The sequence below is a fragment of the Saccopteryx bilineata genome, chromosome 5, assembly GCF_036850765.1.
Source record: "Saccopteryx bilineata isolate mSacBil1 chromosome 5, mSacBil1_pri_phased_curated, whole genome shotgun sequence".
Lineage (NCBI taxonomy): Eukaryota > Metazoa > Chordata > Mammalia > Chiroptera > Emballonuridae > Saccopteryx > Saccopteryx bilineata.
Genome location: NC_089494.1, coordinates 120201251 through 120228654, shown reverse-complemented (window position 1 = coordinate 120228654; position 27404 = coordinate 120201251). Strand labels below are relative to the sequence as shown.

The window sequence follows — 27404 nt, the reverse complement described above, 5'->3', positions numbered from 1 at the left end:
GCCCAAAGTCAGATTGTCCTCCGTCACCCTCTATCTAATTCTCTGTGCCCCTCCCCCTCCCCCTAACTCTCTCCCTCCCTCCCTCCCATGTCCTCCCTCCCCCCCCCTTGGTAACCACCACACTCTTGTCCATGTCTCTTAGTCTCATTTTTATGTTCCACCAATGTATGAAATCATGTAGTTCTTGTTTTTTTCTAATTTGCTTATTTCACTCCTTATAATGTTATCAAGATCCCACCATTTTGCTGTAAATGATCTGATGTCATCATTTCTTATGGCTGAGTAGTATTCCATAGTGTATATGTGCCACATCTTCTTTATCCAGTCTTCTATTGAAGGGCTTTTTGGTTGTTTCCATGTCTTGGCCACTGTGAACAGTGCTGCAATGAACATGGGGCTACATGTGTCTTCACGTATCAATGTTTCTGAGGTTTTGGGGTATATACTCAGTAGAGGGATTGCTGGGTCATAAGGTAGTTCTATTTGCAGTTTTTTGAGGAACCACCATACTTTCCTCCATAATGGTTGTACTACTTTACATTCCCACAAACAGTGTATGAGGGTTCCTTTTTCTCCACAGCCTCTCCAACATTTGCTATTACCCATCTTGTTGATAATAGCTAATCTAACAGGAGTGAGGTGGTATCTCATTGTAGTTTTGATTTGCATTTCTCTAATAACTAATGAAGCTGAGCATCTTTTCATATATCTGTTGGCCATTTGTATCTCTTCCTGGGAGAAGTGTCTATTCATGTCCTCTTCCCAATTTTTATTGGATTGTTTTTTTGTTTGTTGTTGAGTTTTATGAGTTCTTTGTAAATTTTGGATATTAGGCCCTTATCTGAGCTGTTGTTTGAAAATATCAGTTCCCATATAGTTGGCTGTCTGTTTATTTTGATATCAGTTTCTCTTGCTGAGCAAAAACTTTTAATTCTGATGTAGTCCCATTCATTTATCTTTGCCTTCACTTCTCTTGCCATTGGAGTCAAGTTCATAAAATGTTCTTTAAAACCCAGGTCCATGATTTTAGTACCTATGTCTTCTTCTATGTACTTTATTGTTTCAGGTCTTATATTTAGGTCTTTGATCCATTTTGAATTAATTTTAGTACACGGGGACAGGCTGTAGTCGAGTTTCATTCTTTTGCATGTGGCTTTCCAGTTTTCCCAACACCATTTATTGAAGAGGCTTTCTTTTCTCCATTGTGTGTTTTTGGCCTCTTTATCAAAAATTACTTGACCATATATATGTGGTTTTATTTCTGGGCTTTCTATTCTGTTCCATTGGTCTGAGTGTCTATTTTTTTGCCAATACCATGCTGTTTTGATTATTGTGGCCCTATAATATAGTTTAAAGTCAGGTATTGTAATGCCCCCAGCTTCATTCTTTTTCCTTAGGATTGCTTTGGCTATTCGGGGTTTTTTATAGTTCCATATAAATCTGATGATTTTTTGTTCCATTTCTTTAAAAAATCTCATAGGGATTTTGATGGGAATTGCATTAAATTTGTATATTGCTTTGGGTAATATGGCCATTTTGATTATATTTATTCTTCCTATCCAAGAACAAAGAATATTTTTCCATCTCATTGTATCTTTTTCGATTTCCCTTAACAATGCTTTGTAATTTTCATTATATAGGTCCTTTACGTTCTTTGTTATGTTTATTCCTAGGTATTTTATTTTTTTTGTTGCAATCGTGAAGGGGATTATTTTTTTGAGTTCGTTTTCTAATATTTCATTGTTGGCATATAGAAAGGCTATGGACTTTTGTATGTTAATTTTGTATCCTGCGACCTTACTGTATTGGTTTATTGTTTCTAATAATCTTTTTGTGGAGTCCTTCGGGTTTTCGATGTATAGGATCATATCATCAGCAAAAAGTGATACCTTTACTTCTTCTTTTCCGATATGGATGCCTTTTATTTCTTTGTCTTGTCTGATTGCTCTGGCCAGAACTTCTAGCACCACGTTGAATAAGAGTGGAGAGAGTGGACAACCCTGTCTTGTTCCTGATTTAAGGTAGAAAGTCCTCAGTTTTATGCCGTTTAATAGGATGTTGGCTGATGGTTTATTATATATGGCCTTTATCATGTTGAGATATTTTCCTTCTATACCCATTTTGTTGAGAGTCTTAAACATAAAATTGTGTTGTATTTTATCAAAAGCCTTTTCTGCATCTATTGATAAGATCATGTGGTTTTTGTTCTTTGTTTTGTTGATATGGTGTATTACGTTAACCGTTTTGCGTATGTTGAACCATCCTTGAGATTCTGGGATGAATCCCACTTGATCATGATGTATTATTTTTTTAATATGTTGTTGTATTCGGTTTGCCAGTATTTTGTTTAGTATTTTAGCATCTGTATTCATTAGAGATATTGGTCTGTAGTTTTCTTTCTTTGTGCCATCCTTGCCAGGTTTTGGTATGAGGGTTATGTTGGCCTCATAAAATGTGTTTGGAAGTATTGCTTCTTCTTCAATTTTTTGGAAGACTTTGAGTAGAATAGGAACCAAGTCTTCTTTGAATGTTTGATAGAATTCACTAGTATAACCGTCTGGGCCTGGACTTTTATTTTTGGGGAGATTTTTAATAGTTTTTTCTATTTCCTCCCTGCTGATTGGTCTGTTTAGGTTTTCTGCTTCTTCATGACTCAGTCTAGGAAGGTTGTATTGTTCTAGGAATTTATCCATTTCTTCTAGATTGTTGTATTTCGTGGCATATAATTTTTCATAGTATTCTACAATAATTCTTTGTATTTCTATGATGTCTGTGGTGATCTCTCCTCTTTCATTTTGGATTTTATTTATTTGAGTCCTGTGTCTTTTTTCCTTGGTGAGTCTTGCCAAGGGTTTGTCAATTTTGTTGATCTTTTCAAAGAAACAGCTCCTTGTTTTATTGATTTTTTCTATAGTTTTTCTGTTCTCTATTTCATTTATTTCTGCTCTGATTTTTATTATCTCCTTTCTTCGGCTGGTTTTGGGTTGTTTTTGTTCTTCTTTTTCTAGTTCCTTAAGGTGTGAAGTTAAGTGGTTTACTTCGGCTCTCTCTTGTTTGTTCATATAGGCCTGAAGTGATATGAACATTCCTCTTATTACTGCTTTTGCTGCATCCCAGAGATTCTGATATATCGTATTTTCGTTTTCATTTGTCTGTATATATCTTTTGATCTCTGCGCTTATTTCTTCTTTGACCCATTCATTTTTTAGAAGTATGTTGTTTAGTTTCCACATTTTTGTGGGTTTTTCCCCCTCTTTTTTGCAGTTGAATTCTAGTTTCAAGGCTTTATGATCAGAAAATATGCTTGGTACAATTTCAATTTTTCTAAATTTGCTGATATTGTCTTTGTGGCCCAACATATGGTCAATTCTTGAGAATGTTCCATGTACACTAGAGAAAAATGTATACTCTGTCGCTTTGGGATGAAGTGTCCTGTAGATGTCTATCATATCCAGGTGTTCTAGTATTTCATTTAAGGCCACTATATCTTTATTGATTCTCTGTTTGGATGACTGATCTAGAGCCGTCAGCGGTGTATTGAGGTCTCCAAGTATGATTGTATTTTTGTTAGTTTTTGTTTTAAGGTCAATAAGTAGCTGCCTTATATATTTTGGTGCTCCTTGGTTTGGTGCATATATATTAAGGATTGTTATGTCTTCTTGATTCAACTTCCCCTTAATCATTATGAAATGGCCATTTTTGTCTCTGAGTACTTTTTCTGTCTTGTAGTCAGCATTATTAGATATGAGTATTGCTACACCTGCTTTTTTTTGGGTGTTGTTTGCTTGGAGTATTGTTTTCCAGCCTTTCACTTTGAATTTGTTTTTATCCTTGTTGCTTAGATGTGTTTCTTGTAGGCAGCATATAGTTGGATTTTCTTTTTTAATCCATTCTGCTACTCTGTGTCTTTTTATTGGTAAGTTTAATCCATTTACATTTAGTGTAATTATTGACACTTGTGGGTTCCCTACTGCCATTTTATAAATTGCTTTCTGTTAGTTTTGTATCTAGTTTGATTCTTCTCTTTTGTTTTTCTATCATTTGTTTTTGTTTGTTTGTGTTCCATACTTCTTTCCTCTGTTGCTACCTTTTTTAAGTCAAGTGTTTTTGTGGTGGTTTTTTTAAGGGTGGTTACCATTAAGTAATGAAAAGGGTACCTACCATATTCATTGTTGTACCCTATCTTATAAGTATTTCTGCACTTCATCATCCTTTGCTACTGTTAATCTCCATCCTCTCCCCCCTTTTTTTCCTTTGTTGTCACAGTTTAAGTTTGGTTTTATTGTGTTCTTGGTGGAGCTGTTACTTGTGGTGTTGTTTTCTTTTGTTCTTTGAATCTGGTTGGAAAACCCCCCTTAGTATTTCCTGGAGTGGGGGCTTTCTGTTGATAAATTCTCTCATCTTTTCTGTATTTGTGAATGTTTTTATATCTCCTTCGTACTTGAAGGATAGCTTTGATGGGTATAGTATTCTTGGCTGAAAGTTCCTCTCTTTCAGGGCTTTAAATATTGGGGTCCACTCTCTTCTAGCTTGTAGAGTTTCTGCTGAGAAATCTGATGATAATCTAATAGGCCTTCCTTTATATGTTGTACTCTTCTTTTCCCTGGCTGCCTTGAGAATTTTTTCTTTGTCATTGGTTTGTGTCATCTTTATTATGATGTGCCTTGGAGTGGGTTTGTTGGGGTTAAGAAAACTTGGTGTTCTGTTTGCTTCTTGAATTTGAGGCTTTAGTTCCTTCCACAGGCTTGGGAAGTTCTCGTCTATTATTTGTTTGAGTATATTCTCCATTCCATTTTCTTTCTCTTCTCCCTCTGATATACCTATTATTCTTATGTTATTCTTTCTGATGGAGTCAGACAATTCCTGTAGGGCTTTCTCATTTTTTATTATTTTTGAGTCTCTTTCTTCTTCTCTCTGTTGTGCCTCAAGTTGTTTGTCTTCTATTTCACTAATCCTATCTTCAATCTGGGCTGTTCTGTTAGCTAAGCTTGTTACCTCGTTTTTCAGCTTGTGAATTGAGTTTTTCCTTTCTGTTTGATTTGTTTTTATAGTTTCAATTTCCTTGGTAATATATTCTTTGTGTTCATTGAGTTGTTTTCTGATCTCCCTATATTGCCTTTCTGTGTTTTCTTGTATATCTCTGAGTATTTTTAAGATTTCTATTTTAAATTCTCTGTCATTTAGCTCCAAGGCTTCCAATATGTTAAGTCGTTTCTCCATAGATTTTTCCACATCTATTTGTGTTACCTCTCTTTCTTTTGTATCCATAATATTCGATTTCCTCTTTCTTATTGGCATCTGAGGGTGGTCTTATTGATAGCACTAATTAGAATTAATAAAGAGTAAAAAGAAAAAAAAAAGGGTAAAACACCCCACAAAAAAAAAACAGTAATAATTTATTATTTCCCCCTTTTTTTCTCTCTTCTCTTTCCCTCCTCTCCCCTCCTCAGGGAAATATCGTGCCTATAATGGAGGGCCTGATTTGGGGTGAAGAGTTCAAGGGGCAAAAAAAAGGGAGTAGGGACCTACTAAATGCTAAAAAAAAAAAAAAAAAGGAAGAAAATCTTAGACAAGCATAAGATGATTTGCTTGTAAGTGATGGTGAACTAAGAGATATAATGAGAGGGATAAGAGGGAATCAGAAAAAAGGACCAAAAAAGAATAATAAAGAAGATAAAATAAAAATAATAAGTAAAAATCTGTTGTATTAAGTGGAGCGAAGACTAAATACAATGGAGACCTTGGGTTGGGAGGACCCAAAATGCCACAAAAATAAACAAACAAGAGAGAAAAAAATAAAAACAAAAGCAAAAAAGAGAAATAAAGCCAAAAAAAAGCCTTGAGTCCCAAATTAACTAATTTGTTCGTGATTGAGGATTATATGGGAGGAAAGTAAAATGAGAAAAGAAAAAATGAATAGAAAGGAAAAAATAAGAAAAAGAGAAAAACGAAGGAAGAAATAAAATAGGAGGAGAAAAAAACAAAGCAAGACAAAAAAAAACAAAAAAACAAAAAACAAAAGAGGAGAGAGTGAGAGTTAAGTGTTTTGGAGTATAACCTTAAAGGAGGGTGAGGATGAAGAAGAAAAATAAAATGCAACACTCATGGGTAGTGTAGTTCAAGAAAGGGGAAGCATAAGATGGGCAGAGAATAGAAGGACCGAGGTGGAGGAAATAAAGGCAAAAAGATAGAAGAAACAAACAACAACAACAACAAAAAAAAATTAGTGGATCAAGTTGTAAAGTCTGTGGGTTTTTCTTGATTTTGAGAGGTTAACTTCTTCCTTTTTCTTTTCTCTCCCTCTTCCTAGTCGGTGACTCTGTACCCCAGGCTCTGCCCCTGTGTCACTCTTAGGTAGGGATTTGCAGTTGATGAGATTCTATGGCAATGTCATATAATTGGCTTTAGTCTTGCTGGAAGTAAAGGCTTGTTGGCGTTTGCAGGGTCCAATGATGAGAGAGTTTGCTTTCCTGGATTCTCTCTCCTAGTCCCCCCTTTCTGAATTAGCAGCCTGGTGATCCAGCTATAAGGCTGCAACTGCTTCTGCCTGGGGAGTAAGAGGCTCAAAGAGCTGGGAAATCCCCACTCTATCCCCACTCAGTGCAAGGCTTTGGGAAAGGCCCTGAGAGTCAGGGCCTCCAGTCTAATCAGGTTGGGGTGGGAGTCAATTGTTGTCAAGGTGACTGTTCAGCACCTATCATTTAGTTGGACCTCTCAACCCAGGCTTTCCACACTTTGTAGCCTGTTTTTGCAGGGAAGAAGAGGCACTAGTCTCTGCTTATGACTAGTGTAGTATAGACCTTATTATCTGCCAAGTCCTTCTTGTTAGCGTTTATCCCTGAATATGGAGGCTCTATCAATCAGAAGTTGCCCCCGCCCCTTTAGCGAGAGGCACTTAAAAAATATCACGCCTCTTGTCTTGGATCGCTGAACTGAGAGAGATCTTATCAATTAGAACCAAGGGTGCGCAGATTTTATGGGTTAAGCTAATTTCAGTGATTGGGTCGCAGCTGTGCTTCCGAAGGTATTTTAGGCTGCCTGTGCGCGCCCCTCCCCCAACGCTTGATTGTTAGCTTGAATGGCTGGGTGAGGTGCCCCGCCCACGGAGAGAATCTCCCAAGCCTCTCCCGCTCGCCCCGCCGCTGGCGGCTGGACTGCACCAGGCGCAGGATAATGGAGCCCCCTGGGTGTGCGGGCCAGCAGGGTGCCCTGGGCGCGTGGAATGCCCAAGGCACGCGCGCGAATGGGGCGCTCCGGGCACCGGTGGCCGGCGACCCCCACTCGCAGTGTGCGGGCTGCTGGGATCGTCAGCGGTGCTCAACCGGACCGGGCGCGCGCTCGGCTGCTCGCGGCGGCTCGCGGCGGCGGCTCGTGGTGGCCGCTCCTGGTGGCGGTTCGCGGCGCTGCGGCTCGCGGGGGCTCACGGCGGCTCGCGGTGGCAGCTCGCGTCGGCCGCTGGCGGCGGCTCGCGGAGGCTCGCGGTTCCCAAGTATATGGGCTGACTCACCGCAGGCGCACTCCCTCGCGGCTTGAATGAGCGTCGCTGCGGTAGCTTCCTCCACACCCTCGTCTCTCAGATTCAAGTGATAACAGTCCTTTTTCCTTTCAGTTTGTGTGGAACTCCGGAATGCTCCAAGGATAAATTTTTCTGTTTCTAGTTGATAAATTTGTTGTGATTTAGGGGAGAGCTGTCGGACGCGCTTCTCACGGCGCCATTTCCGTGACGTCACTCGATCTTTTTAAAATCAAAGGGCATAATGCAAACTTCCAAAAAGCAAGTGACACCTGTAGATCTCTGGCATGCAGAGAACAGAGGTGATTAGGGTCCACTTTACTTTCAGTACTTGCTCAGATTTTGAGCATACACATCCTTTGACCTCTTCCCAGGAGGACAGTATGTACAGCCGGTCAGCATGGCATGTCAAAAGCAGGGATCAATGAAAAGTTGAAAAGGGGAATATATTGGAAAGGTGCGCTGATGGCCACCCTCGGAGTCTGAGTACAAGAATCCTAATGAGCCCTGGCAGTGACAAACTCACCTTTCTGGGAGAAAATGCACCCTTGGAAACAGCCTCTGTTCTTAGGCACTTCTGTGGTTCACAAGGTCTGGGCAACTCACGGAAAGAGGAGGATGTGAGAGTCTCCACGTTCTTGTCTCACCTACAGAAGGGATTTGTAGGGTGGAAGTTGTGTTCTTATACTTCCATATGCCCACCAGCCCCATCTGTCTGCACACAAAGGAATGGAAAGGCTACAAAGGAAACTAATTACTTTAGGTAAAGTAAAAGTACAAAATAGATTAAACTGATGTCAGATCACCATTCACTTTAGCTTGCCAAGTCAATCTATATATTTGTAGCTTAGCAGGCATCTGACTTTGTCAAATATGATTTGTTTTGTGGAAAAAAATAAAAGCTTTTGATCTGGGCATTAGAGCTAGGTGGGCTGCAAGAAGCACTTTATGTCTATAGGAAGCCGCAAAACTGCAGGTTAGACCTGCCGGAAGTGAGGGGAAGGATTTAAGTTACTCTGTATGATTAAAAGCAAATACGAACAGTCATTTTTGGCCCTTTGAGAAGGGAGGTTTGTACTTTTCTCTTCCATCCCCTCAAATATAGTTCGGCAAACAATTGTGTTTACTTTCGTTCCTTGAAATGCTAATCCTTCTTCCACACTCAATATAATTTTTGAGATGCCTGCCCATGTAAATTGAGATTATGTGTCTCTAGCCTGACAGTTCAGTTGCCATGGAGAATTTGATTCTATATGTCAAGCCATTTTCAACTTCCTGGGCTCGTGAACTAATAAAGAGGCTTAAAATGGGTGCCCCCTTTGGCACAGAACTCATGAACACCATTTCCTCCCTTGGCCAGTAATGGCTGCACACAGCTAAGGATGCATGAAGGTCTTGGGAAGTTACTTTTCTATTTGGCATTTTTGGTTCCTCTGTGAGGAAATGTGGATTGGAAACAGTGCAGGAATGAGGGTTCTCATAATTAGCATTGATATCAGCCGTCTGGAGACTTGTTTCAGATAGCTAGGTGACAATCCTGAGGATCTAATTTAAGAGGCAGCATTGTCACAACAGCTTGCAAAAAATAAAAATAAAAAAATGCAAGTCTCCCATCTGGATTGATTGAGCCAGACATGATATGGATAGAATCTAACCTGTACAGAAATCTGTCCCTGGATTCTCTCCTCACCCTTGAAGTGCTCTTTTTTTCCAGCACTTTTCTTTTCTTGTGTCCAGTCCCAGGTGCCCCAGGATGGTAGGCAGCAGGGCCAGTGCTTTCCTTTATTGTCATGCTACTGGAAGTGTAGACCTTGAGTGGGAATGGCATCACCCGGGAGCTTGTCAGGAATGCAGAATGTTGGGCTCTGCCCCAAAACTGCTGGATCAGAACTGAGTACTGACATCCCCTGCAGCTGCAAATTTAAGTTTAAGATGCACCTTTCTAGGGTTTCCCTGAATCCCCTGCTCCTTCAGTGCTTATCCACGTATTCTTTTTACTTCAGATCTGCACTTGTTCAACCTAAAAGTAAACAGCTCTTTCAAACTGAGAGGAAACAAGCATTTATTTTAGATCAAAGAATAGCTATTCCAAGCACAAATTCCAGCAGAAACCTGAATAGTTTTCCGATTAAGAGACAAAGGCAAGGCATTTTTATGGGAAAGGGGGAGCCACTACATCAATAGAAGGAAGGCATTGCTATTGGTACAGATAAGTTAACATAGGGATCCTAATTCTAACTGATGTTTTTAATTTTCAATCTAGTAACAGTCAGTATTATAGTCATAATATCTTCTTTCTTGTCATCTTTGCAAGCAGTTCTTTGGGGCACAAGGTTCATTTAATCCCAGTCCAAAGGTTACCTTGCTCTTTTATAACATTCCAAAGATTTGGGGCATAAGACATGCAAGACAGTTCCTATGGGATGGCAGCTCCAGCTCTATTTTTGAGTGGCCCCACTTATATTATTGTTTACAAAAGGAAGGCAAAGATGGAAACCAAGTTATTATAAATAAGCCTATGTTATTATACATAAACAACTGTGTTGAAAACTAGGAACTTAAGCTCTGAGTTATCATCATGTTAGGACTCTAAGAGAGCTGTTGTAATTCACGTATTTAAAGGTGAAAAATGGATTCAGAGAGGTCAAGACACTGACCTAAGGATACACAATTAATTATTACTAAGACTTGGATTTGAATTAAATCTGTCTACTCCATAGGAATGGATATCTTTTGTTCACATTGATCTGAGATTTTAATCTTAGTAAAAAAATGTGGTTGGCATACTAGTGACCCCTTTAGAGGAATTATGGCATTTCTGGTAGCACTGTCAGTATTTGAACAGCAAAGACGGGGTTTTCAGGCATCAAGGGAGAAAGAAAGATACTGTCACATATGACTCCTCAGTGCCCCTAAAATCGTACTGTGCCCTAATACACTTATGGGCAAAACTGTTCTTGACCTAGATATTTATACAGTGGCCTAGGCCTCTTCCCTTACTAAGACAGCTACAGAGCATTAGAGATGTATAGGAAGCATGTGTGAGAGAGACAGAAGTCTGTGATTGAACATGAGCCTTGGGATCCTGTCTCAAATGTCGACAAATCCAATTGCATCCTTTGGAAAGCCAGGCTGAGATGGTTTCCAAATGCTCTCTTTAAAATGCTTGCCCCGGGCGTCCCCATTCAACTTGCCAATTCACTGCATTTAACGTAAATCATTATAGCCTGAAAACACAGCAATGGAATTCAGTGTAGGATAATTAATGATGTACATTTGCCTAGTGATTGGCTAACTATGTCTGTATATTCAACAATGTCAAACCAGGGGGACATCAGTGAGTGGGTCCTTCTACTCTGTCTAACCTGTAGTGTTGTTCCAGAGGATCTACGCAATCGTTTCATTCAATTCATCTAAAAAATGATGTTCACTTAAGACATTGTGGAAATGCTATTATAGATATGAGCTAAAGATTATTGTATCTATCTTATGGTGAAAATAAGAACATAAAAAAAACTCTAAGGAACCAGAAAATGGGAGTAGACATGCACTCATCTTTCTCTAAGATCCAGATTGAATGCTCCTTACCCTATGTGGTGGTCTCTTCACTGGAGCCTCTTTTCAGCATCTCAAACTGTACTTACCTTACTTATAGTCTATGTCACCACTTGCTTATATTCTTGAATTAATTTTTTCTAGCCAATATACATGTTTGATAAAAATCCATAGTTTGTAAACAGATATTTATCATTGGTTTTGCTAAGGACTTGTCTCTAAGAAATCTCTTCCACCAAAATACTCAGAGCAATCAAATTTTATCCTTGCTATAGTTATGTTAGGTCAATTGTGTATTAAGTAACAAAAACTCACTAGCTTGAAAACATGCATCAGCTTGAAAAATACTAAATTATTGAGACTAGGCACATGGATATTGAGAGGTTTCCATACTTTCATTTCTTCAACAGTCGTGGGTGATAAGGAATGTTCACCCTGTAATAATTACTTAAACTAAATATTTGTCTGGTGAGATTTCTCTGGGTCTGTGTGTTATTTAACATTTTATGAAAAGAAAAGACAAAATGTTTAATGAGGCTAGGCTCCTGAGCTGGTGCATTCAGCTCATGAATGCCATCCTCACTGTCCACTTTATTCTGAGCTAATAGCCTGTCCAGCTTCTCTCCCAACCCTTCTCTGCTCTGGGAGAAAAGAGAAGAAGAGATGTGGCCGCTAGGGCTTCTTTTCAAGCCTTCTGATGGTGGTTCCTCAGATCTGCCCCATGATGAGCAGCACCGAAGAACATGTAAGAAAAGGCAGACTGTCTAGTCTTATCCCAGGCTCCTGGAATCAGAAACCCCGAGAAATAACTTAAAAACCCCTCCTTTTCCAGGCTCCCCAAGGAATTCTGATGCAGTAAACTTTCAGATTTACTGCTTAGGACAAGAGAACTTTTCCAGGACTCAGGACCCAGGATCTAGGATCCAGGCCATCCAAGGACTCCAATCCCACATCACCAGCAGACTTCCCTCACGCTGTTCACCATGATTTGGTCACATGTCCACTCCTGAATCCTGTCACAGTCAAAGGGAGCAAAAGGAAGTGGCATTGTCTTACGGACTTTAGACTACTAATCTGACACTGGAGTAAGAAAATAGTCTGTTCAGTCACCTCTTCCTCTTTCCTAAGCTGCATCACCTGCCTTTTGTTTGGTTACATTAAGGATCTGCCAGTCAGAAGAGTCATTTCCTGACACAGGTGTGGACTGATGTCAGAGTTTTTCTCTTGGATAAAAATATACCAACATGAAGCATTTGGAGTAACACAATTAAGCACACATGTGTGTCTATCTATTCTGTGCTCTTAAGTCAGAGAACATACGAGTTGTTACAGATTGTCTTGTTTGATCCCTGATAAAGTCGACACTAACTCTACAATTTTTATAGAAGTTATAGAAGTAGAGGAATGACTTTTACAAAGTCACAGAGGAGGGAACTTTCACTTCAAACTCCAGTCTTAGACTGTGACCTGGCTCTCAAACAAAATTACCCCAGAAACACAAGATAGAAGTAGATGCTCAACTGCGTTCATAAGAGGAAAGTTTTAAGTGTCAATGCCAACGGAATAAGATTTGCAATTTTAAATGACTTCCAATTCCACTTCTCCACTTTCCCTTCAAAGATCTTGGGAGAGCCTTTTTTTTTTTCCCAATACGACTAAAAATAAGAATAGTGTCTTATCTAGCTGCTGAATCTTTCACACTGCTTTACTCTTGGATGGAATTCAATAATTATATATCCATTCAATCAGGAATAAATTATCCACTAAAAATCCCCTGGGCCTGAGCAGCTGATGGATAGGGTTAGCCTGTATTGATTTACCAAAATAAATAGAGCTCTGCTCCCACCATTTCATAAGAGGAGTTCTGGAGCTGCTCTGCAACAGAAGTATTCTCAGGGCTGGGAATGTTCCATAACTGTGCTGTCTAATAAGGTGGCCCTCAGCTATACATGATTATTGAAATATGGCTACAGCTACTAAGGCCCTGAATTTTTAACTTAATTTACAGTAAGTTAAATTAATTTTAAATAAAATAGGCACATGTGGCTAGTGGCTGCCACATTGAACAGTGTAGTTCTAGAGTCCTTTCAGGTGCTATGTACTTGGCATTCCCACCTACGTTTAAAAAAAATGCCTTGGTGCTTTTATGCATATATGAGTCAGTCCTTGGTCTACAAGAGGTGTGCATTTGAGAGGTCATCCTTGGAACTGAAGACTCAATTTTGCTCTATCCATATGCCCTTCTAATTGCTTCCCTTGCTTCTTGTATAACTTCTGCGCTGCGAAATATGCAACCAGATGTTCTTTTCTGATCGATAAGAACCTTCAACAACTTGCCTTGTCCCAAAGGAAGATCCTTATTGTGGGCCATCACAACAAAACTGCCTGGGTATGAGCCCAATTCTTCAGAGTAATGCAGCTGTTTTCCACAGAAACTGAGTGACACACAGATGTGTGGCCTAGTCTGCACACTGTCACAGAGGCTGTTGGTGCTTATACTACTCAGATTTCATTTTAGTACAAGGACCACATTTTAGAAGCTGAGTCGAGGCGAGACTTTCCATTCAACGTATCCATGGGATTGTGATCCCTGGAGATAGGATGTGAGGGAAGGAAGGGGGAATAGCTACCTGGAAGTGCAGTCTCAGCTACACTCAACCTTCCTTCAGATTCCAGTAGAAAATTCTGGACCACAGGTAGCATCATAAATATCAGCCAAGCTTTGAGACTACTAGATGAAGTAGGAACAAGGAGAGTAGTAGTTTCCCAGGCAAGAAAACTTCTCTGTAGCCAAGGGAAAATCTCTGGAGGAGGGGACAGGCAGTGTAGTTATCAGCTGTTCTCTAAACAGGACCTGCGTCTTGAGAACATCTCCCACAGAACTCTGTCCAATCCCAATACCTCTATCTTCTTTTATCTGCCCAAAGGCTTTCTCTTTTTGCTGAAAACACTGCCCTGTCCTCCAGCAGTCTTCAGTCAGTGTCTGACAGAGTTGATGTCTAAAAACCCTGGTTTCCTCTTGCTCCGCTGTTACAACCATAAGGAGCTTCCCATGCTACTGGAATTATTCTCAACCTTAGAAGTGGCTGGCTAGCTGATGCACCATGAGTTGGATTTCTTTAGTCCCTGTCTCATGCCCATGGCTTTCACCTGACTTCTGGGAGTCAATTTTCAAATGAACTATTTACTCTCAAAATCATGTCTCATCATTGACTTCAGGGAATCCAAACTAAGTCACACACAGAGAGCCACCCTCTCATTCTTGCTCTTGAGTCAGCCTCATTATGATTCCTAGGTCTGATTTGGATTCAAACTTTTCCCTTCCTAACTTGAGCTCCTTCATTCTTTCTTGCAAACTGGCTTCAAGGAGGGCCACTCCAGATTTTCCTATGGGTTTTATCTTTTTTGAAACTCACAGGGCATTTGCTCAAGATCTTACTCTCCTTTCCCCCAAGAGGCTTGTTAGTCCCTAAATAAGTGTGCAGATAGAAAAGTAAGTGCCCTGGCAAGGACCAATTTGCAAAGTCCAGGTCTTACTCCACCTGCCCAGCAGGACAATGATAGCAGAAGGACAATGCCCAGTGTGCCCGGAGCAACTTCCCTGACTTAGATGCTCCAGCTGGGCCACAGGTCTTGTCATCAATGGATGATAACAACACTATAAAGCAGAAGCACAGGAAGCCCTCCTGAGGACTGCAAGCACCTTGTGGATGTTACCACTCTTATCTATATTGTATCACGTTAAATGTGGATGGGGAACTTCTCATTAGCACCACTAGGTAGCCTGTGCCTGATAAATTTCAGACCTTTACTCACAGAAGGCACTAACTGTTTAACAATTAAAGATGCAGCTTGTAATTGAACCTAACATACCAGTCACTCACTTGTGAGAATGTGCTTGTAGCTAATAGGGCCTTGTATAAATCCAGGGGAAGGTACATGCCTCGGAGTCCTGTTCCCTGTAGTTTTTATTCTAGGGTTTTTAGAAGTGGCCAGCCTGTGTGCTTCAGACAGATGAGGTGTGAAAATATTATTTGAAACTCAGCTCCTGTTGGTCTTGTACAAAATGGACTCTGTTTTTGAATGATAGTTGTAAAATATCGCTTAGCAGAGACCTGCATAAAATTCATTTTGTGCCCATTTTCAGTGTGTGACACCAATCAATCCTCATTTCCGTTTCTGAGTTAGAAGTGGAAATAGGTGTAGAAAGGAGTTTCTGCTTCTTTGACCAGTTATTTTGTTCTGTGCTCAGTACCTACCCTTAAGTGTGAAGTTGGAAATAAGGATCATGGTATAGAGGGCTGAGCAGAGAACTGAGCATCAGGAGATTTGTCTTCCAACTTTTCTTAGAATTCTCCACATGTTTAAGATACTGGTTTCTGATAGAAACCTCAGGCAGGGACAAGAAGTTAGAAGAACTGGGTTGGAGCAATGTCTCATCATATAACTTGAATAAATTAGTTGGTTCTTTGTGTCTGCTTGACTGTCTAGTACATGGAAATTAAAAATACTATTGCTGACTGCTACACAATCATGGAGGTACTAAAAACAAGTTTGAAGTCTGAATTATGATGCTAATGAGACTTGCTAAGGAGAAGAAGGGGGAGAAATAGGAAGAACTTTTTGTCCTTGTGGTTCAGTGGCTGTGTAGACAGTGTGGTTAAGAGCTTGGGCTCTTGGGTCCTGACTTTTTGTGTTAATCCCTGCTCTACCACTTCCTATCTGTGTGATCTTGGAAGAGTTGCTCAGTAATTTTGGCTTCACTTCCCTACCTGTGGAATGGGGATCATAATAGTAGCTATCATGCAGAGCTCCTGTGCTGATGAATGAATCGATGCTGGCCAAGTGCTTGGGGCAGTGCCGAGCCTCAAGCAAAGACTGTTAGCTGACAATGTGTAGGAATGAACACTCCAAGGACACGTGGAAGGGGGTTGGTGAGAGGAGCCAAGGGATAACTAGGAGTGAAAAGAACTGCCCAAGCAAGAGGAAAGATGGTACTCCTGAATTCAGATTTTCAGATTTCCTTGGCAACTGCAATTCTGACATTAAGTATGCCATCCTCAGTGCCCAGAGCCAATGCACTCAAACCAATTGGGCTATGGCTGTGAGAGGAGAAGAGAGAGAGAGAAAGAGAGAAGGGTGGGGGAGGAGTGGAGAAACAGATGATCATTTCTCCTGTGTGCCCTGACCGGGAATTGAACCCAAGACATCCACACTCTAGGCCCACCATCTACCACTGAGCCAACTGGCCAAGGTCGAGTGTCTATCTTTAGACCCAGAAGTAATTTCCTATTGTTATTATTTTCTTTAATAACTGAAAACAGTATATTGTATTTAATTATTTTGGACCATTAAATATGTAAATAATGAAGCACTTAGTGAAATATTGGGACTGAAAATGCAGAAGCTACCTCCCTCTCTGTTTCCCAAACCCTTCGGCACACCATGAGCGCTTTCTAAAACTACTGGTTCTCAGGTAAGTCTCCTGAATAACTCATCAAGGGTCAGGTCAAGGAACTTGTGCATGTGGTCTTCACAACCTCTCTAAAGGTTGAGACTCTCCGGCTCAATGAACCTCTGGAGCAGAGCTGGGTCTGGAATCAGGTCTCTTGATTTTTAGTATCTACTTTTTTTTATCTTTTCTCTCAAAAGTCCAATAATGTAGTGTGAGGTTTGGGGTATGCTAGCAACCCACTAGATACAGCCATCCAGCCTCCAGTAACCTATGTTTGAGAACTATTAAAAAACTCTAGATGATGTAAAAATCTAAGCTGAGATTATTTTTTCTTTTGAAATTAATTTTTTTAAATTTCTTTTAATTTAAATCAGAGGATTTATGAGAATTGCAGTTAATAATCACTGATACTGCAGTCACAATTACAGAGAACTCTTTCTTAGTCATCCCTTTAACTGCCAAACAGATGCATATGTTGCACCCCAATTTAGGGAGTAACAAAAGCTAGCCTGGGTGTGGTGTGTGTTTAGAGCAGTTGCAAATAATGTCTTCAGGCTACATTCATCATATGTGAAAACACATTTATTGTTTATGGAAGGAAAAAAAATGTTTGTCGTAGCAACCATGGCAACCCTGGGTGTCTGGCCTATTAGCTGTGATGCAGGGAGCATCTTCCACAGCAGAGGAAGAGTCCTTGGCAGTTATCACTTAGAGAGTGTTCCTTCATTTAAGAGTTTAGGCTGGAGCTCCTGAGCTTGGATAATTCTTGATGTGTTAATGAATTCTAACAACAACCATTCCATTTAGTTAATTACAAAGGGGATTAATAAACTAAGTTTTTTACTGTGGGCAAAATGGGGATGTGATTTTCTTTAGACAAATTTGAAGAAATCCTTGTTTTAGTAGTAACTCTCCACATTTTGTTTGTTTGATTTTAGTCACTCTTTTGTGATTTTATTCTTTCAAGGTGGTGAGGTGAATTCCATGTCATTTTTTTGTTTTATCTTCAACATAGTTCTTATCATACATGCATATGATAAGAATATTTAGAATAAATGAAGGAAAAGCTCTAAAGCCTACTTGTGAATTATTGGGAATAAAAAAGAAATAGTTAAAGTTTGAAGAGTCTCAGAAAAAGCCATAAGCCCTATATTATACTACCAGCTGTCAAATTTCTATGCATACTCTTTGTGCAATAAACCATATAAATATGATTAATGAGGTATCAGTTTATAAAAGAATGTCATGCTGATAGTAGAAATTATGTTGCATGCAAAAAAGCACAAAGTCACATTGAAGGAGCACTTTCACTCCTCAGAAGAATTCACCATGCAGAAGGTTTTTTGTCATTTTTTTAATATAGCTATCTAAAATATCCCCTAAACTTTTTTATTTTTTTTACTTAAAAAGAAAGAATCCTTTTGAAATGAAGTGAAAATGAAGAGTAGTCTCAGGGTAATTTTAGACTTCTTATAGATATAAATTCTTTTCTCTTTTTTCTTTTTTTCTTTTTTTAGGTGAGAGGAAAGGAGATAGTGAGGTAGACTCCCGAATCCTCCCCAACAAGGATGGGATCCACCTGGCAACCCCATCTGGGGCTGATGCTCAAGTACCAAGCTATTTTTAGTGCCTGAGGCTGACTTGCTTGGACCAACTAAGCTATCCTAAATACCCAGAGCCATGCTCCAACCAATCAATCTGCTGGCTGTGAGATGGGAAAAGGGAGTGAAATGGGAATGGGAAGGAAAGAGAAGCACATGGTTGCTTCTCATGTATGCCCTGACTGGGAATTGAACCTGGGTCAACCATACGCCCAGCCAACGTTCTATCCACTGAGTAAACCAGCCAGGCCCAGGTGTAAATTATTCTTAAACCTCCTTGTCATTTTAAAAAAGTGAAGGGTGTGTATTAGAGATTCTGCACACAGAGGTGAGATAGCACTGAATGATGAAATGTACTTGTGGACCGGGCCCTTCAAATGCCTCATCCCATTGCCTTTCCTCCTTATTCATTTTTTAGGTTTTTAGAAACCTTTTTTTTAATGTTACTTAATAGTCTCAGTCCTGCTTGAATTCTACATTCCAGGCATTATACACTCTCTAGATCTTAGGTTCCTCCATTGTATTAAGGGAATTACGCTGTGTACTTCGCAGGGTATTGTCTATGGAGTAAGATGGGCTAACCTGCAATGTCAGACACATTCCAGGGGCAATGGCTTAAACAGAACAGATATTCAGCTGTCATTCACATCATTGGTTAGGGCAGGTGTTCAGGTAGGCAGAGGCTCTCCTCCACGTGCTGATGCAGGTGGCCAGAATCATTAATTCCCCACTGTGGTTCTGTCATCATCGAGGACTCTGCTGTCCACTGCATCCACCCTGAGAGTCCACACATGACACACCTTTTCCCCACTCACATATCCTCATAGAGGATGTGTCTTGTGGCCATATATCTAACAGGATGGAAAGTCGGCACGTGTCTCACTCACCCAAATACACCGCAGTCCTGTTACGCCAGAGGGCGAGGGGAGGGCTGTGAGGGAATGTCAGAGGTGTCTGTCACTGAGCCCCTGGCCTGCAGGACACTTAAAAACTGTATTCCACTGTAGGTGCTGAACATTCATTCTAGTTCTTTCTTTATATTTGAATCTTCTCAGGAAAATGAAAAATGCTTTATCAAACCACAACTTAATAGCGGTAGGTCTTTATTGAGAGAAAAGCAATGAGCACTTGTAGGTGAGCCTCATGGCCAGAGCAGGGTCTGCGGTGGGTTCTCCACCTCTTTGGTCCATGTGACCACTCCCATGTGGTGAGAGGCTCTCTGGGTAGCGGGGAGACAGGGCTTGGAGTTCTCAGTTACCAAGGAGAAGTCCAAAGAGAGTGAGAAAGTAGACTGTGGCATCACTAAAATGATTTTCAATGACAGGTTGAAATATAATGGAATTTATTGCTAAGATCTTCTAATTAAAACTTCATTTAACTCCCAAACCTGATGCTCTGAGCAAAGTGCTCAAAGGATCTGCTTCCATCTCATCCTTACTTACAGCATGGGCGTTCTGCGGTAGCTCCAGCTAAGGGTTCAGATTTGTGAACTCTGGAGTCATTAAAACTGAATGCTGACTTATTTATGCCTATGTCAAATAAAGACAGGAAACTTAGGCCACAAGTCTTTCAACTAAGCAAGAGCTAATATTGATCTCCAAAATTCCCTTTCTGTCAAATATTGAAACTCTGGAGTCCAAAGGCTTTTGTAACATGTTAGCATGTCTTTGTGTGTCGAGTATGCTGAACGACATGCAGATCCAGGAGTGTGGCACAATCTCACTTCTCTTTGAGATTTGCAGGAGCTGTGCCTTTGACCCTGGTTGATCTCTCCAATGTTATCTTTGTTTTCCCTATTATGCTTGGACCATAGCCTTACTTGTTTCAGAATTTGGCCTTCCTGACCACCTACCAAGTCATTCTGTCTCTTGCTCTTATTGTACCTTGCACTTATCTCTTGTAACACTTCCGGACTCATCACTTTACACATTCTTTTCTTTGCATGTATATTTCCTCAGCACCCAGAGTGCTCCTGGTACTCAGTAAACACCTGTTGGGCATATGAATGCTAACCTCTCACCAGCATAGCCAGTGAGCTTTCATCTCTGTATCCATAGCCAAGTCCCGGTCTCCAGATAGAATGTGTTTGGAAAGAGATATCCAGAGGAGCCTGACCAGGTGGTGGCGCAGTGGATAGAGCATCGGACTGGGATGTGGAGGACCCAGGTTCGAGACCCTGAGGTTGCCAGCTTGAGCATGGGCTCATCTGGTTTGAGTGAGGCTCACCAGCTTGAACCCAAGGTCGCTGGCTCCAGCAAGGGGTTACTCAGTTTGCTGTAGCCACACGCTCAAGGCACATATGAGAAAGCAATCAATGAACAACTAAGGTGTTGAAATGCGTAATGAAAAACTGATGATTGATGCTTCTCATCTCTCCGTTCCTGTCTGTCTGTCCCTATCTATCCCTCTCTCTGACTCTCTCTCTGTCTCTGTAAAAAAAGAAAAAAAAGAAAAAAAGAGAGATAACTAGAGGAAAGAAAAAGAGGGATAAAAGGGGAAAAAATAGGAAGAAGAAGGGAAATGTTAGTGAGGCAGAAGATGCAAAACATTAAAAATCATGGTTGTAAACAGAAAAACGTGTCCCGCTAGGAATCCAGAATTGGAAGCTGTTATACCCAACGAAAGAGAGAGAGAATCATGACAGGGACAGCATTTGGGGTGAATCTTAAATTATAAAAGCAAATTAGATGAAGCGGAGGCTGAAAGTTGGGCCAAGAAATCGCCAGGCGCTTCAGAATGGAGCCAGGGTAGATTTGGTGTGAAGACACCCTAGCTGAGCATGGTTCCATTTCTCTTTGGGAAGCAGAGTCACGGCTGTGCCAGATGTTACCACAGCTGTCTTGTCCTCTTCCAGGAGATGATGGCTGGTCCCCTGAAGACTCCAATGCTCAGCAGTGGCTCCAGATGGACCTGGGAAGCAGGGTGGAGATTACCGCAGTGGCCACGCAGGGGAGAACTGGGAGCTCTGACTGGGTGACTAGGTACAGCCTCATGTTCAGTGACACAGGCCACAACTGGAAACAGTACCAGCAGGAAGACAACATCTGGGTAAGACATCCTTTCTTTTAAGATAAATAACCCTGGATGTGATCATGGGAACTCATAAACGTCCCTGTCATTTTCCTGCACTTAGAATGAGGATGGTCTGACGGCTGCCGAGTGCTCGTCTAGACCTCATTAAACCATTCATCCATCCCATCTTCAGCATGGCTCCAGTACCTAGAAAAATTAAGATGTCTGTTGCAAAAAGTTTGGTATTTTCCTGCTTTTCTGGTAACTTGGGTATCTCACTGCCAGGGCCTGAGTTCTTTGACCTGTAAAAGCAGAGCTACCTGCTGAGAGTCTAATTGCTAATGAGAATCTGTGTTGATTTATTGAGCATTCATTTATTCAAAATGAATTGAAAGGATAAAATATCCCTTAATTTTTTTGAGCAGTATTTATGCCGGGTACATTACCTACTTTGCAATGACCCAGTTAGCCCAGTAATGCAGCTTGACCAACCTTGCCCGATCCGCAAGTGTTGACAAGGCATTCGCAACCTGGCCATGGCCCAGCAGCTTTTATCCAAGATTTGCAAACAATTGGAAGAGTTCAACATGCAAAGCAAATAAACAATTTAAAATTACTCTGTCTTTATAAACAAATGTTCAGCTTGGATGTAAAGAACAGTTTGCTCCAATTAAAAAGCAAACTTTTGCTTCCTCACTGCAAGCACAATCTCTTGGCCTACAGAATAAGTCCCCAGCCACCACAATGTCCAGAAAGGGAGGCGGAGACAGAGCAAGGGACCCTGGAAGAGGCTTCAGACATTCACTCACTAAACAAAATTCACTGTTAGTTTATATTGTTTTTAGTTTAGGAAAAAACCAAAACAAAAAACCATCACCGTCACTGAATGTGAAGAATTGGCCACTTGGAGCATGATTTTCCCTTTCCATAGTGTTCCTAGTCCTTCCCCCCTTTGCATCAATGCCGAGGACGATTTCAAAAGTTCCTTGTTTTGCACATGGAGTTTTCAGTGTTGGCCCCACTTCATTGGGGGGTAAATCTACTTTTTATTTATTATCATTTTTTGGTTGCCCACCCATCCCTATTTCTAATTGAAAATTATGGTAAATTGTGGATTAAGATTAGTTATGGCAGACTGAATTTGAGAATACTATTATTATCTTTATTCTTAGTCAGTAGTAATATTATTAGTTTGTAATACAGAGAGCATGAATGAGTTCACTCATTTTTAAAAATAGGCTTTTGGAAATGATTTTACTTTTTCTTCCTAAATTTTGAAACCCCCATATATTTTTTACAGGTTTTTGTGTGTTTTTTTTCTAGTGTGAACTAACAATTAGACAAACTTTTCATTGTGAGAAACAATTTTAAGGATTTAGGTTGACCTTAGAGGGCCAAATAGTGTGGGACTATTTATTTTCTTTGTGTTTTCAGTAAGAACTGGCTGTTTTTAAAACTGAATTGCATTTTTGAGATAATTTGTCTATTTTTTTAAAACCTCGAGTATTCTATTTTTTAGAACTGAATGACCTGCCTTCAGCCTGTCAGAAGGGTCAGAAGATGGCTCAAGGACTAACAGCTTCTTTAGGCCTGTGAACTATGGGCATAAGGCCAGTCTCAATTTGCCCCTATTGGTTTACCTGTGTTTCCAGATAACTCCAAGCACCATAATGACAGGGGCCTGTCTTAGAGGCCCTTGCAGCCTCTATGCATACTGTTGCTGAAAACACACCATGAACTAATTTTTGGATGGTTTTTGTAAATTTTTTGTTTGTTTGTTTGTTTGTTTTTTATTCATTTTTTTAGAGAGGAGAGGGAGAGAGAGAAGAGACAGACAGAGAGAAGGGGGGAAAGAGCTGGATGCATCAACTCCCATATGTGCATTGATCAGGCAAGCCCAGGGTTTTGCACCGGTGACCTCAGCATTTCCAGGTCGATGCTTTATCTACTGCGCCACCACAGGTCAGGCCAGGATGGTTTTTGAAAGAACTGCAGAGGTATAGGGCTTCTAGAACTGGAGGGGTCGAGGCTATTTCCATTTTTTACCTCACTCTCAAAACAGCCTTCAGCCTTCACACTTCTGGGGAGAACAAAGATGCTGGGTGGGCAGAGAAGAAAAGTCTGGGGGCTATGTGCATAGCAAGGTGGCGATGCCAGCTGTGGCTTCTCCAGAGACATGTACAGTGCCTGCTGAATGCTTAAGAGAGCCCATAGCCCAGGGTCAGCCTGTGAGGTGCAAACTGGGGGAGGAGAAAGGCTCGTGTGGGAATCCACACAAATTCTGGCTGAAAGTGTCAATTACAGTGATAAGGGGCATGAACACCATGATATGCTATGCTCAGTAATAAGACTGAAATCTGGAAAAATGTGCATCCAATTATGTCAGTACCGAAGAAACGAACTACTACTGAACACCGGTTATGTATTACATCTGTCAGCAAACACGTGCATATATATACTATTTTATAAACTCTGGTTATTCTACATTTGCATCTCCATGAAGGAGAGGTTTGCACTCACAGCAACACACCTGAGCTCATATAACCAGAAGCTGGTGATGCTAGACACGCAAAATTGAAATTGATTCCTAAATATATCTTATTATAAAACTGTACTTCCGATTTCTCCTTCACTGCACCTATTTTTTTTAATTTTACAAAATCAATTTACTTTTCTCATCAGAATCACTCAGTAAGAATAATATTGAACCCCAGCATTTAATATACAAGTTGTTAACATTTTTTTTAAAAAAAGTGTAAAAAACCCAGCAATAGTATCTAAATGGATTCCTCTATTCATAAACAGTGCTCCAGGTCTCCGAAGCTGTTTAGGTGCCAGGAACACCCTTCAGAGACTCCACTATTTCACCAACATGTACTTCACAGACACATGTCCAATCTAAGCTGTCCAATTCTACCAGATTGTTGTGGGATAAATTTCCTTGAGAGTTTTTATTTTTTATTCCAAATTTCAAATTAGAAGAGAGATTAGATTCATCAGAATTAATCCAAAAAAAAGGTAACAATAGTCAAACAAAAAATTTTATTTAGTAAAATTCTTTAAGTTGTTCTGTTTAGCTTTTCAAAAAAATGCCAATACCTAAAATATATATTTATTTTTTTGCATTTTTCCGAAGTTAGAAACAGGGAGAGAGAGTCGGACAGACTCCCGCATGCGCCCGACTGGGATCCACCCGGCACGCCCACCAGGGGGCGACGCTCTGCCCACCAGGGGGCGATGCTCTGTCCCTCCAGGGCATCGGTCTGCCACGACCAGAGCCACTCTAGCGCCTGGGGCAGAGGCCAAGGAGCCATCCCCAGCGCCCGGGCCATCCTTGCTCCAATGGAGCCTCAGCCACGGGAGGGGAAGAGAGAGACAGAGAGGAAGGAGAGGGGGAGGGGTGGAGAAGCAGATGGGCGCTTCTCCTGCGTGCCCTGGCCGGGAATCGAACCCGGGACCTCTGCACGCCAGGCCGACACTCTACCACTGAGCCAACCGGCCAGGGCCCAATGTCAAATATTGACTTAATTAAGGATGGTGTGTCAGAGATGTAGAGAATCTCTTGAATGAGACTCTCAGATGGTCTTTTAAAGAAACTCACTTTTTAGATGATGTAGAGTTTGGAAAGCTTTCTTTTTTTTTTTACAGAGAAAGAGAGGATCAGAGAGAGGGATAGACAGGGACAGACAGACAGGAACAGAGAGAGATGAGAATCATCAATCATCAGTTTTTTGTTGTGGCACTTTAGTTGTTTATTGATTGCTTTCCCTTATGTGCCTTGACCGTGGGGCTACAGCAGACGAGTAACCCGTTGCTCGAGCCAGTGACCTTGGGTCCAAGCTGGTGAGCTGTGCTCAAACCAGGTGAACCCGCGCTAAAGTTGACGGCCTCCTCGGGGTCTCGGACCTGGTCCTCCGCATCCCAATCCAATGCTCTATCCACTGCTCCACTGCCTGGTCAGACAGAAAGTTTTCTAAGATTGATTTATCTACTGCAGTACACACCGTAGAGGGGATATCAATTTATCAGGACTTGAGAGATGTGTTTTATTTTACCAAGCTTACTCTGGAACAAGAATCCTGAACATATACCTGTTCAATAAACAGTAGCAAATGTTCATGCCCTAAAAATCCAATTTGTAGTGTTTCTGCTTTGGCACTAAAGAGGATGCTTACGAGTGAGGCCACAAGGCAGCCGCTTAGTGATGCATCATGATTTATGAGCCAGCCACAGCTCTCAGTCTGCTAAATACTCAGGCGTGAAGGTGTCTCAGTGACAAACTTAGCAACGATTTTAGAATCTTAGCAGACTCAAATTCTCTCTCTGGTTGATTTGTAGACAGTACAAATATTGAGATTCTGTACTCTGAGCAGTGCCAATAGACCATGTTCGGTAAAGTTGATGAATTTATTCGGAACAAAGTAACCTCTAATGTTCTAATTAAATTCACACAGATCAGGGTCCTCTGTCATTTTGAAAGATATACCAGGAGAAACACTCACTGTCCCTGTTGTACCTATGAGTTACACCATCAGTCTTGAATCTCTTGTGAGTGTTCAAACCCTTCATCACTCTACCTGGTTTTTTAAATACAATTGATAAGTGTTTTAAAAATGCATTTTTTTCTCTATGTGTATTGGCACTTTTCTTTATTTTCTGTCTTTTATCCACATGAATTTTTATAAATATTGTATTAATGTATTGGGGGAGTGACACTGGTTGACAAACATACACAGATTTCAGGTGCACAATTCTGTAAGACATCATCTGTTGCACAATTCTGTAAGACATCATCTGTACATCTGAATTTTCAAAGACTTGTGCTTGTGTTTTAATATATGCTGTCCTTTTTCAAAATCATCTTATCTACCATTATCCACATTGCTTATGATCTTTTGTAAGTCATTCAGGATCCTTTTCCCCCTTTCATATTAAAGTAAATATCTTTTTTATTATCAATTTTAAAATTTCAGTGTAGTTGTCTTGAGCATGCCCCCTTCCCTAACTATGCCAAGTGTTTTAGGTATGGACACAAGATTTGCATATAACATTGGTTTTGTTTCCAAAGTCCTCCCTGATGGCAAGTTTTATATCCACTTCGGCTATGGCAGCATATTAGAGTGATGTTTCTAGTTAATTAACTTACAAGAATTTAATTTTATTTATTTATTCATTTTTAGAGAGGAGAGGGAGAGACAGAGAGAGAGAGAGAGAAAGGAGAGACAGAGAGAGAGAGAAGGGGGGAGGAGCAGGAAGCATCAACTCCCATATGTGCCTTGACCAGGCAAGCCCAGGGTTTTGAACCGGCAACCTCAGCATTTCCAGGTTGACGCTTTATCCACTGCACCACCACAGGTCAGGCCAACTCACAAGAATTTAATAAGGTCTTATTATGACTGGGTAGGAAGCAATTACAAGGATTTTCAACCCACAAGATAAGCTCTACCAGTAGATGTTAAAGTGTATTTCTCTCACCTCAAAGGTGATTTCTGACATCATAGTATCATTGTTGCTGTGTTTCTTGATGTGTAAGACAACATACAGCTCAATTCTCTTAACCTCTTCTATCCGAGAACTTTACCACAAGAAGCCCAGTGTGCAAAACCAAAGGACCAAAGAGGCATCTTCCTTAAGTAACCAAAAATCATTTTATATGTGATCAACAAATCCCCATTCTTAGTCAGTTTTACTTTTTAGGACTTTATTGAACATATTGAATACAATATTTGTTTTTTCCTGACCACTTTTAAGTATATGTTAAAGCGTTCAAACGAGCTCTAGAGACTTGAATGTCACCTAAAAATGTTAATAATGTTTACAATCCTCCTTCTGCATCTTATTTGTAAGGATTACAGAATATAAGAGTTAGAGGCAATCTGTAAGAATCCTGGTATTTTTAAATTTATCTATTTTATAATCATTTGCTTTTTTTCTAAGTGCAGTCCTCATATTGTCAACTATAAAAAGCCACATCCATCTTTGTAAAATAATTTGCTTTACTTGTCTTTTGCGAAGGTAATCTAATGAACCCCTCATGATTCTGGTTCTAGACAAATTTTTGTGATTGGTGATTTCCTCATTATTGTCCATAAAGAATTAGTGGCTTGATGTATCTATATGTCCACTCACTATTTCCAAGTTTCCTTTTATTGAAGCATTCACAATCCACCTTTGCTTGATGTGGGTTATATATACAGCTCACAAAAATTAGAGGATATTTCAAAATGAATATGAAGCTATAAAATGTCCCCTATTTTTTGTGAGCAGC

At 40.4% G+C, this 27404-nt stretch overlaps 1 protein-coding gene across 3 annotated transcripts in view; it reads left to right on the top strand.

Annotated features, from left to right (window-relative positions):
• CNTNAP5 (contactin associated protein family member 5) overlaps positions 1–27404 on the top strand; it is an 884141-nt gene that overhangs the window by 206473 nt on the left and 650264 nt on the right. For all 3 annotated transcript variants that reach the window (XM_066280702.1, XM_066280703.1, XM_066280701.1), the window contains exon 3: positions 20979–21172. In XM_066280702.1, the coding sequence (XP_066136799.1) occupies positions 20979–21172 (194 nt within the window). The remainder of the gene's footprint in view (positions 1–20978; positions 21173–27404) is intronic.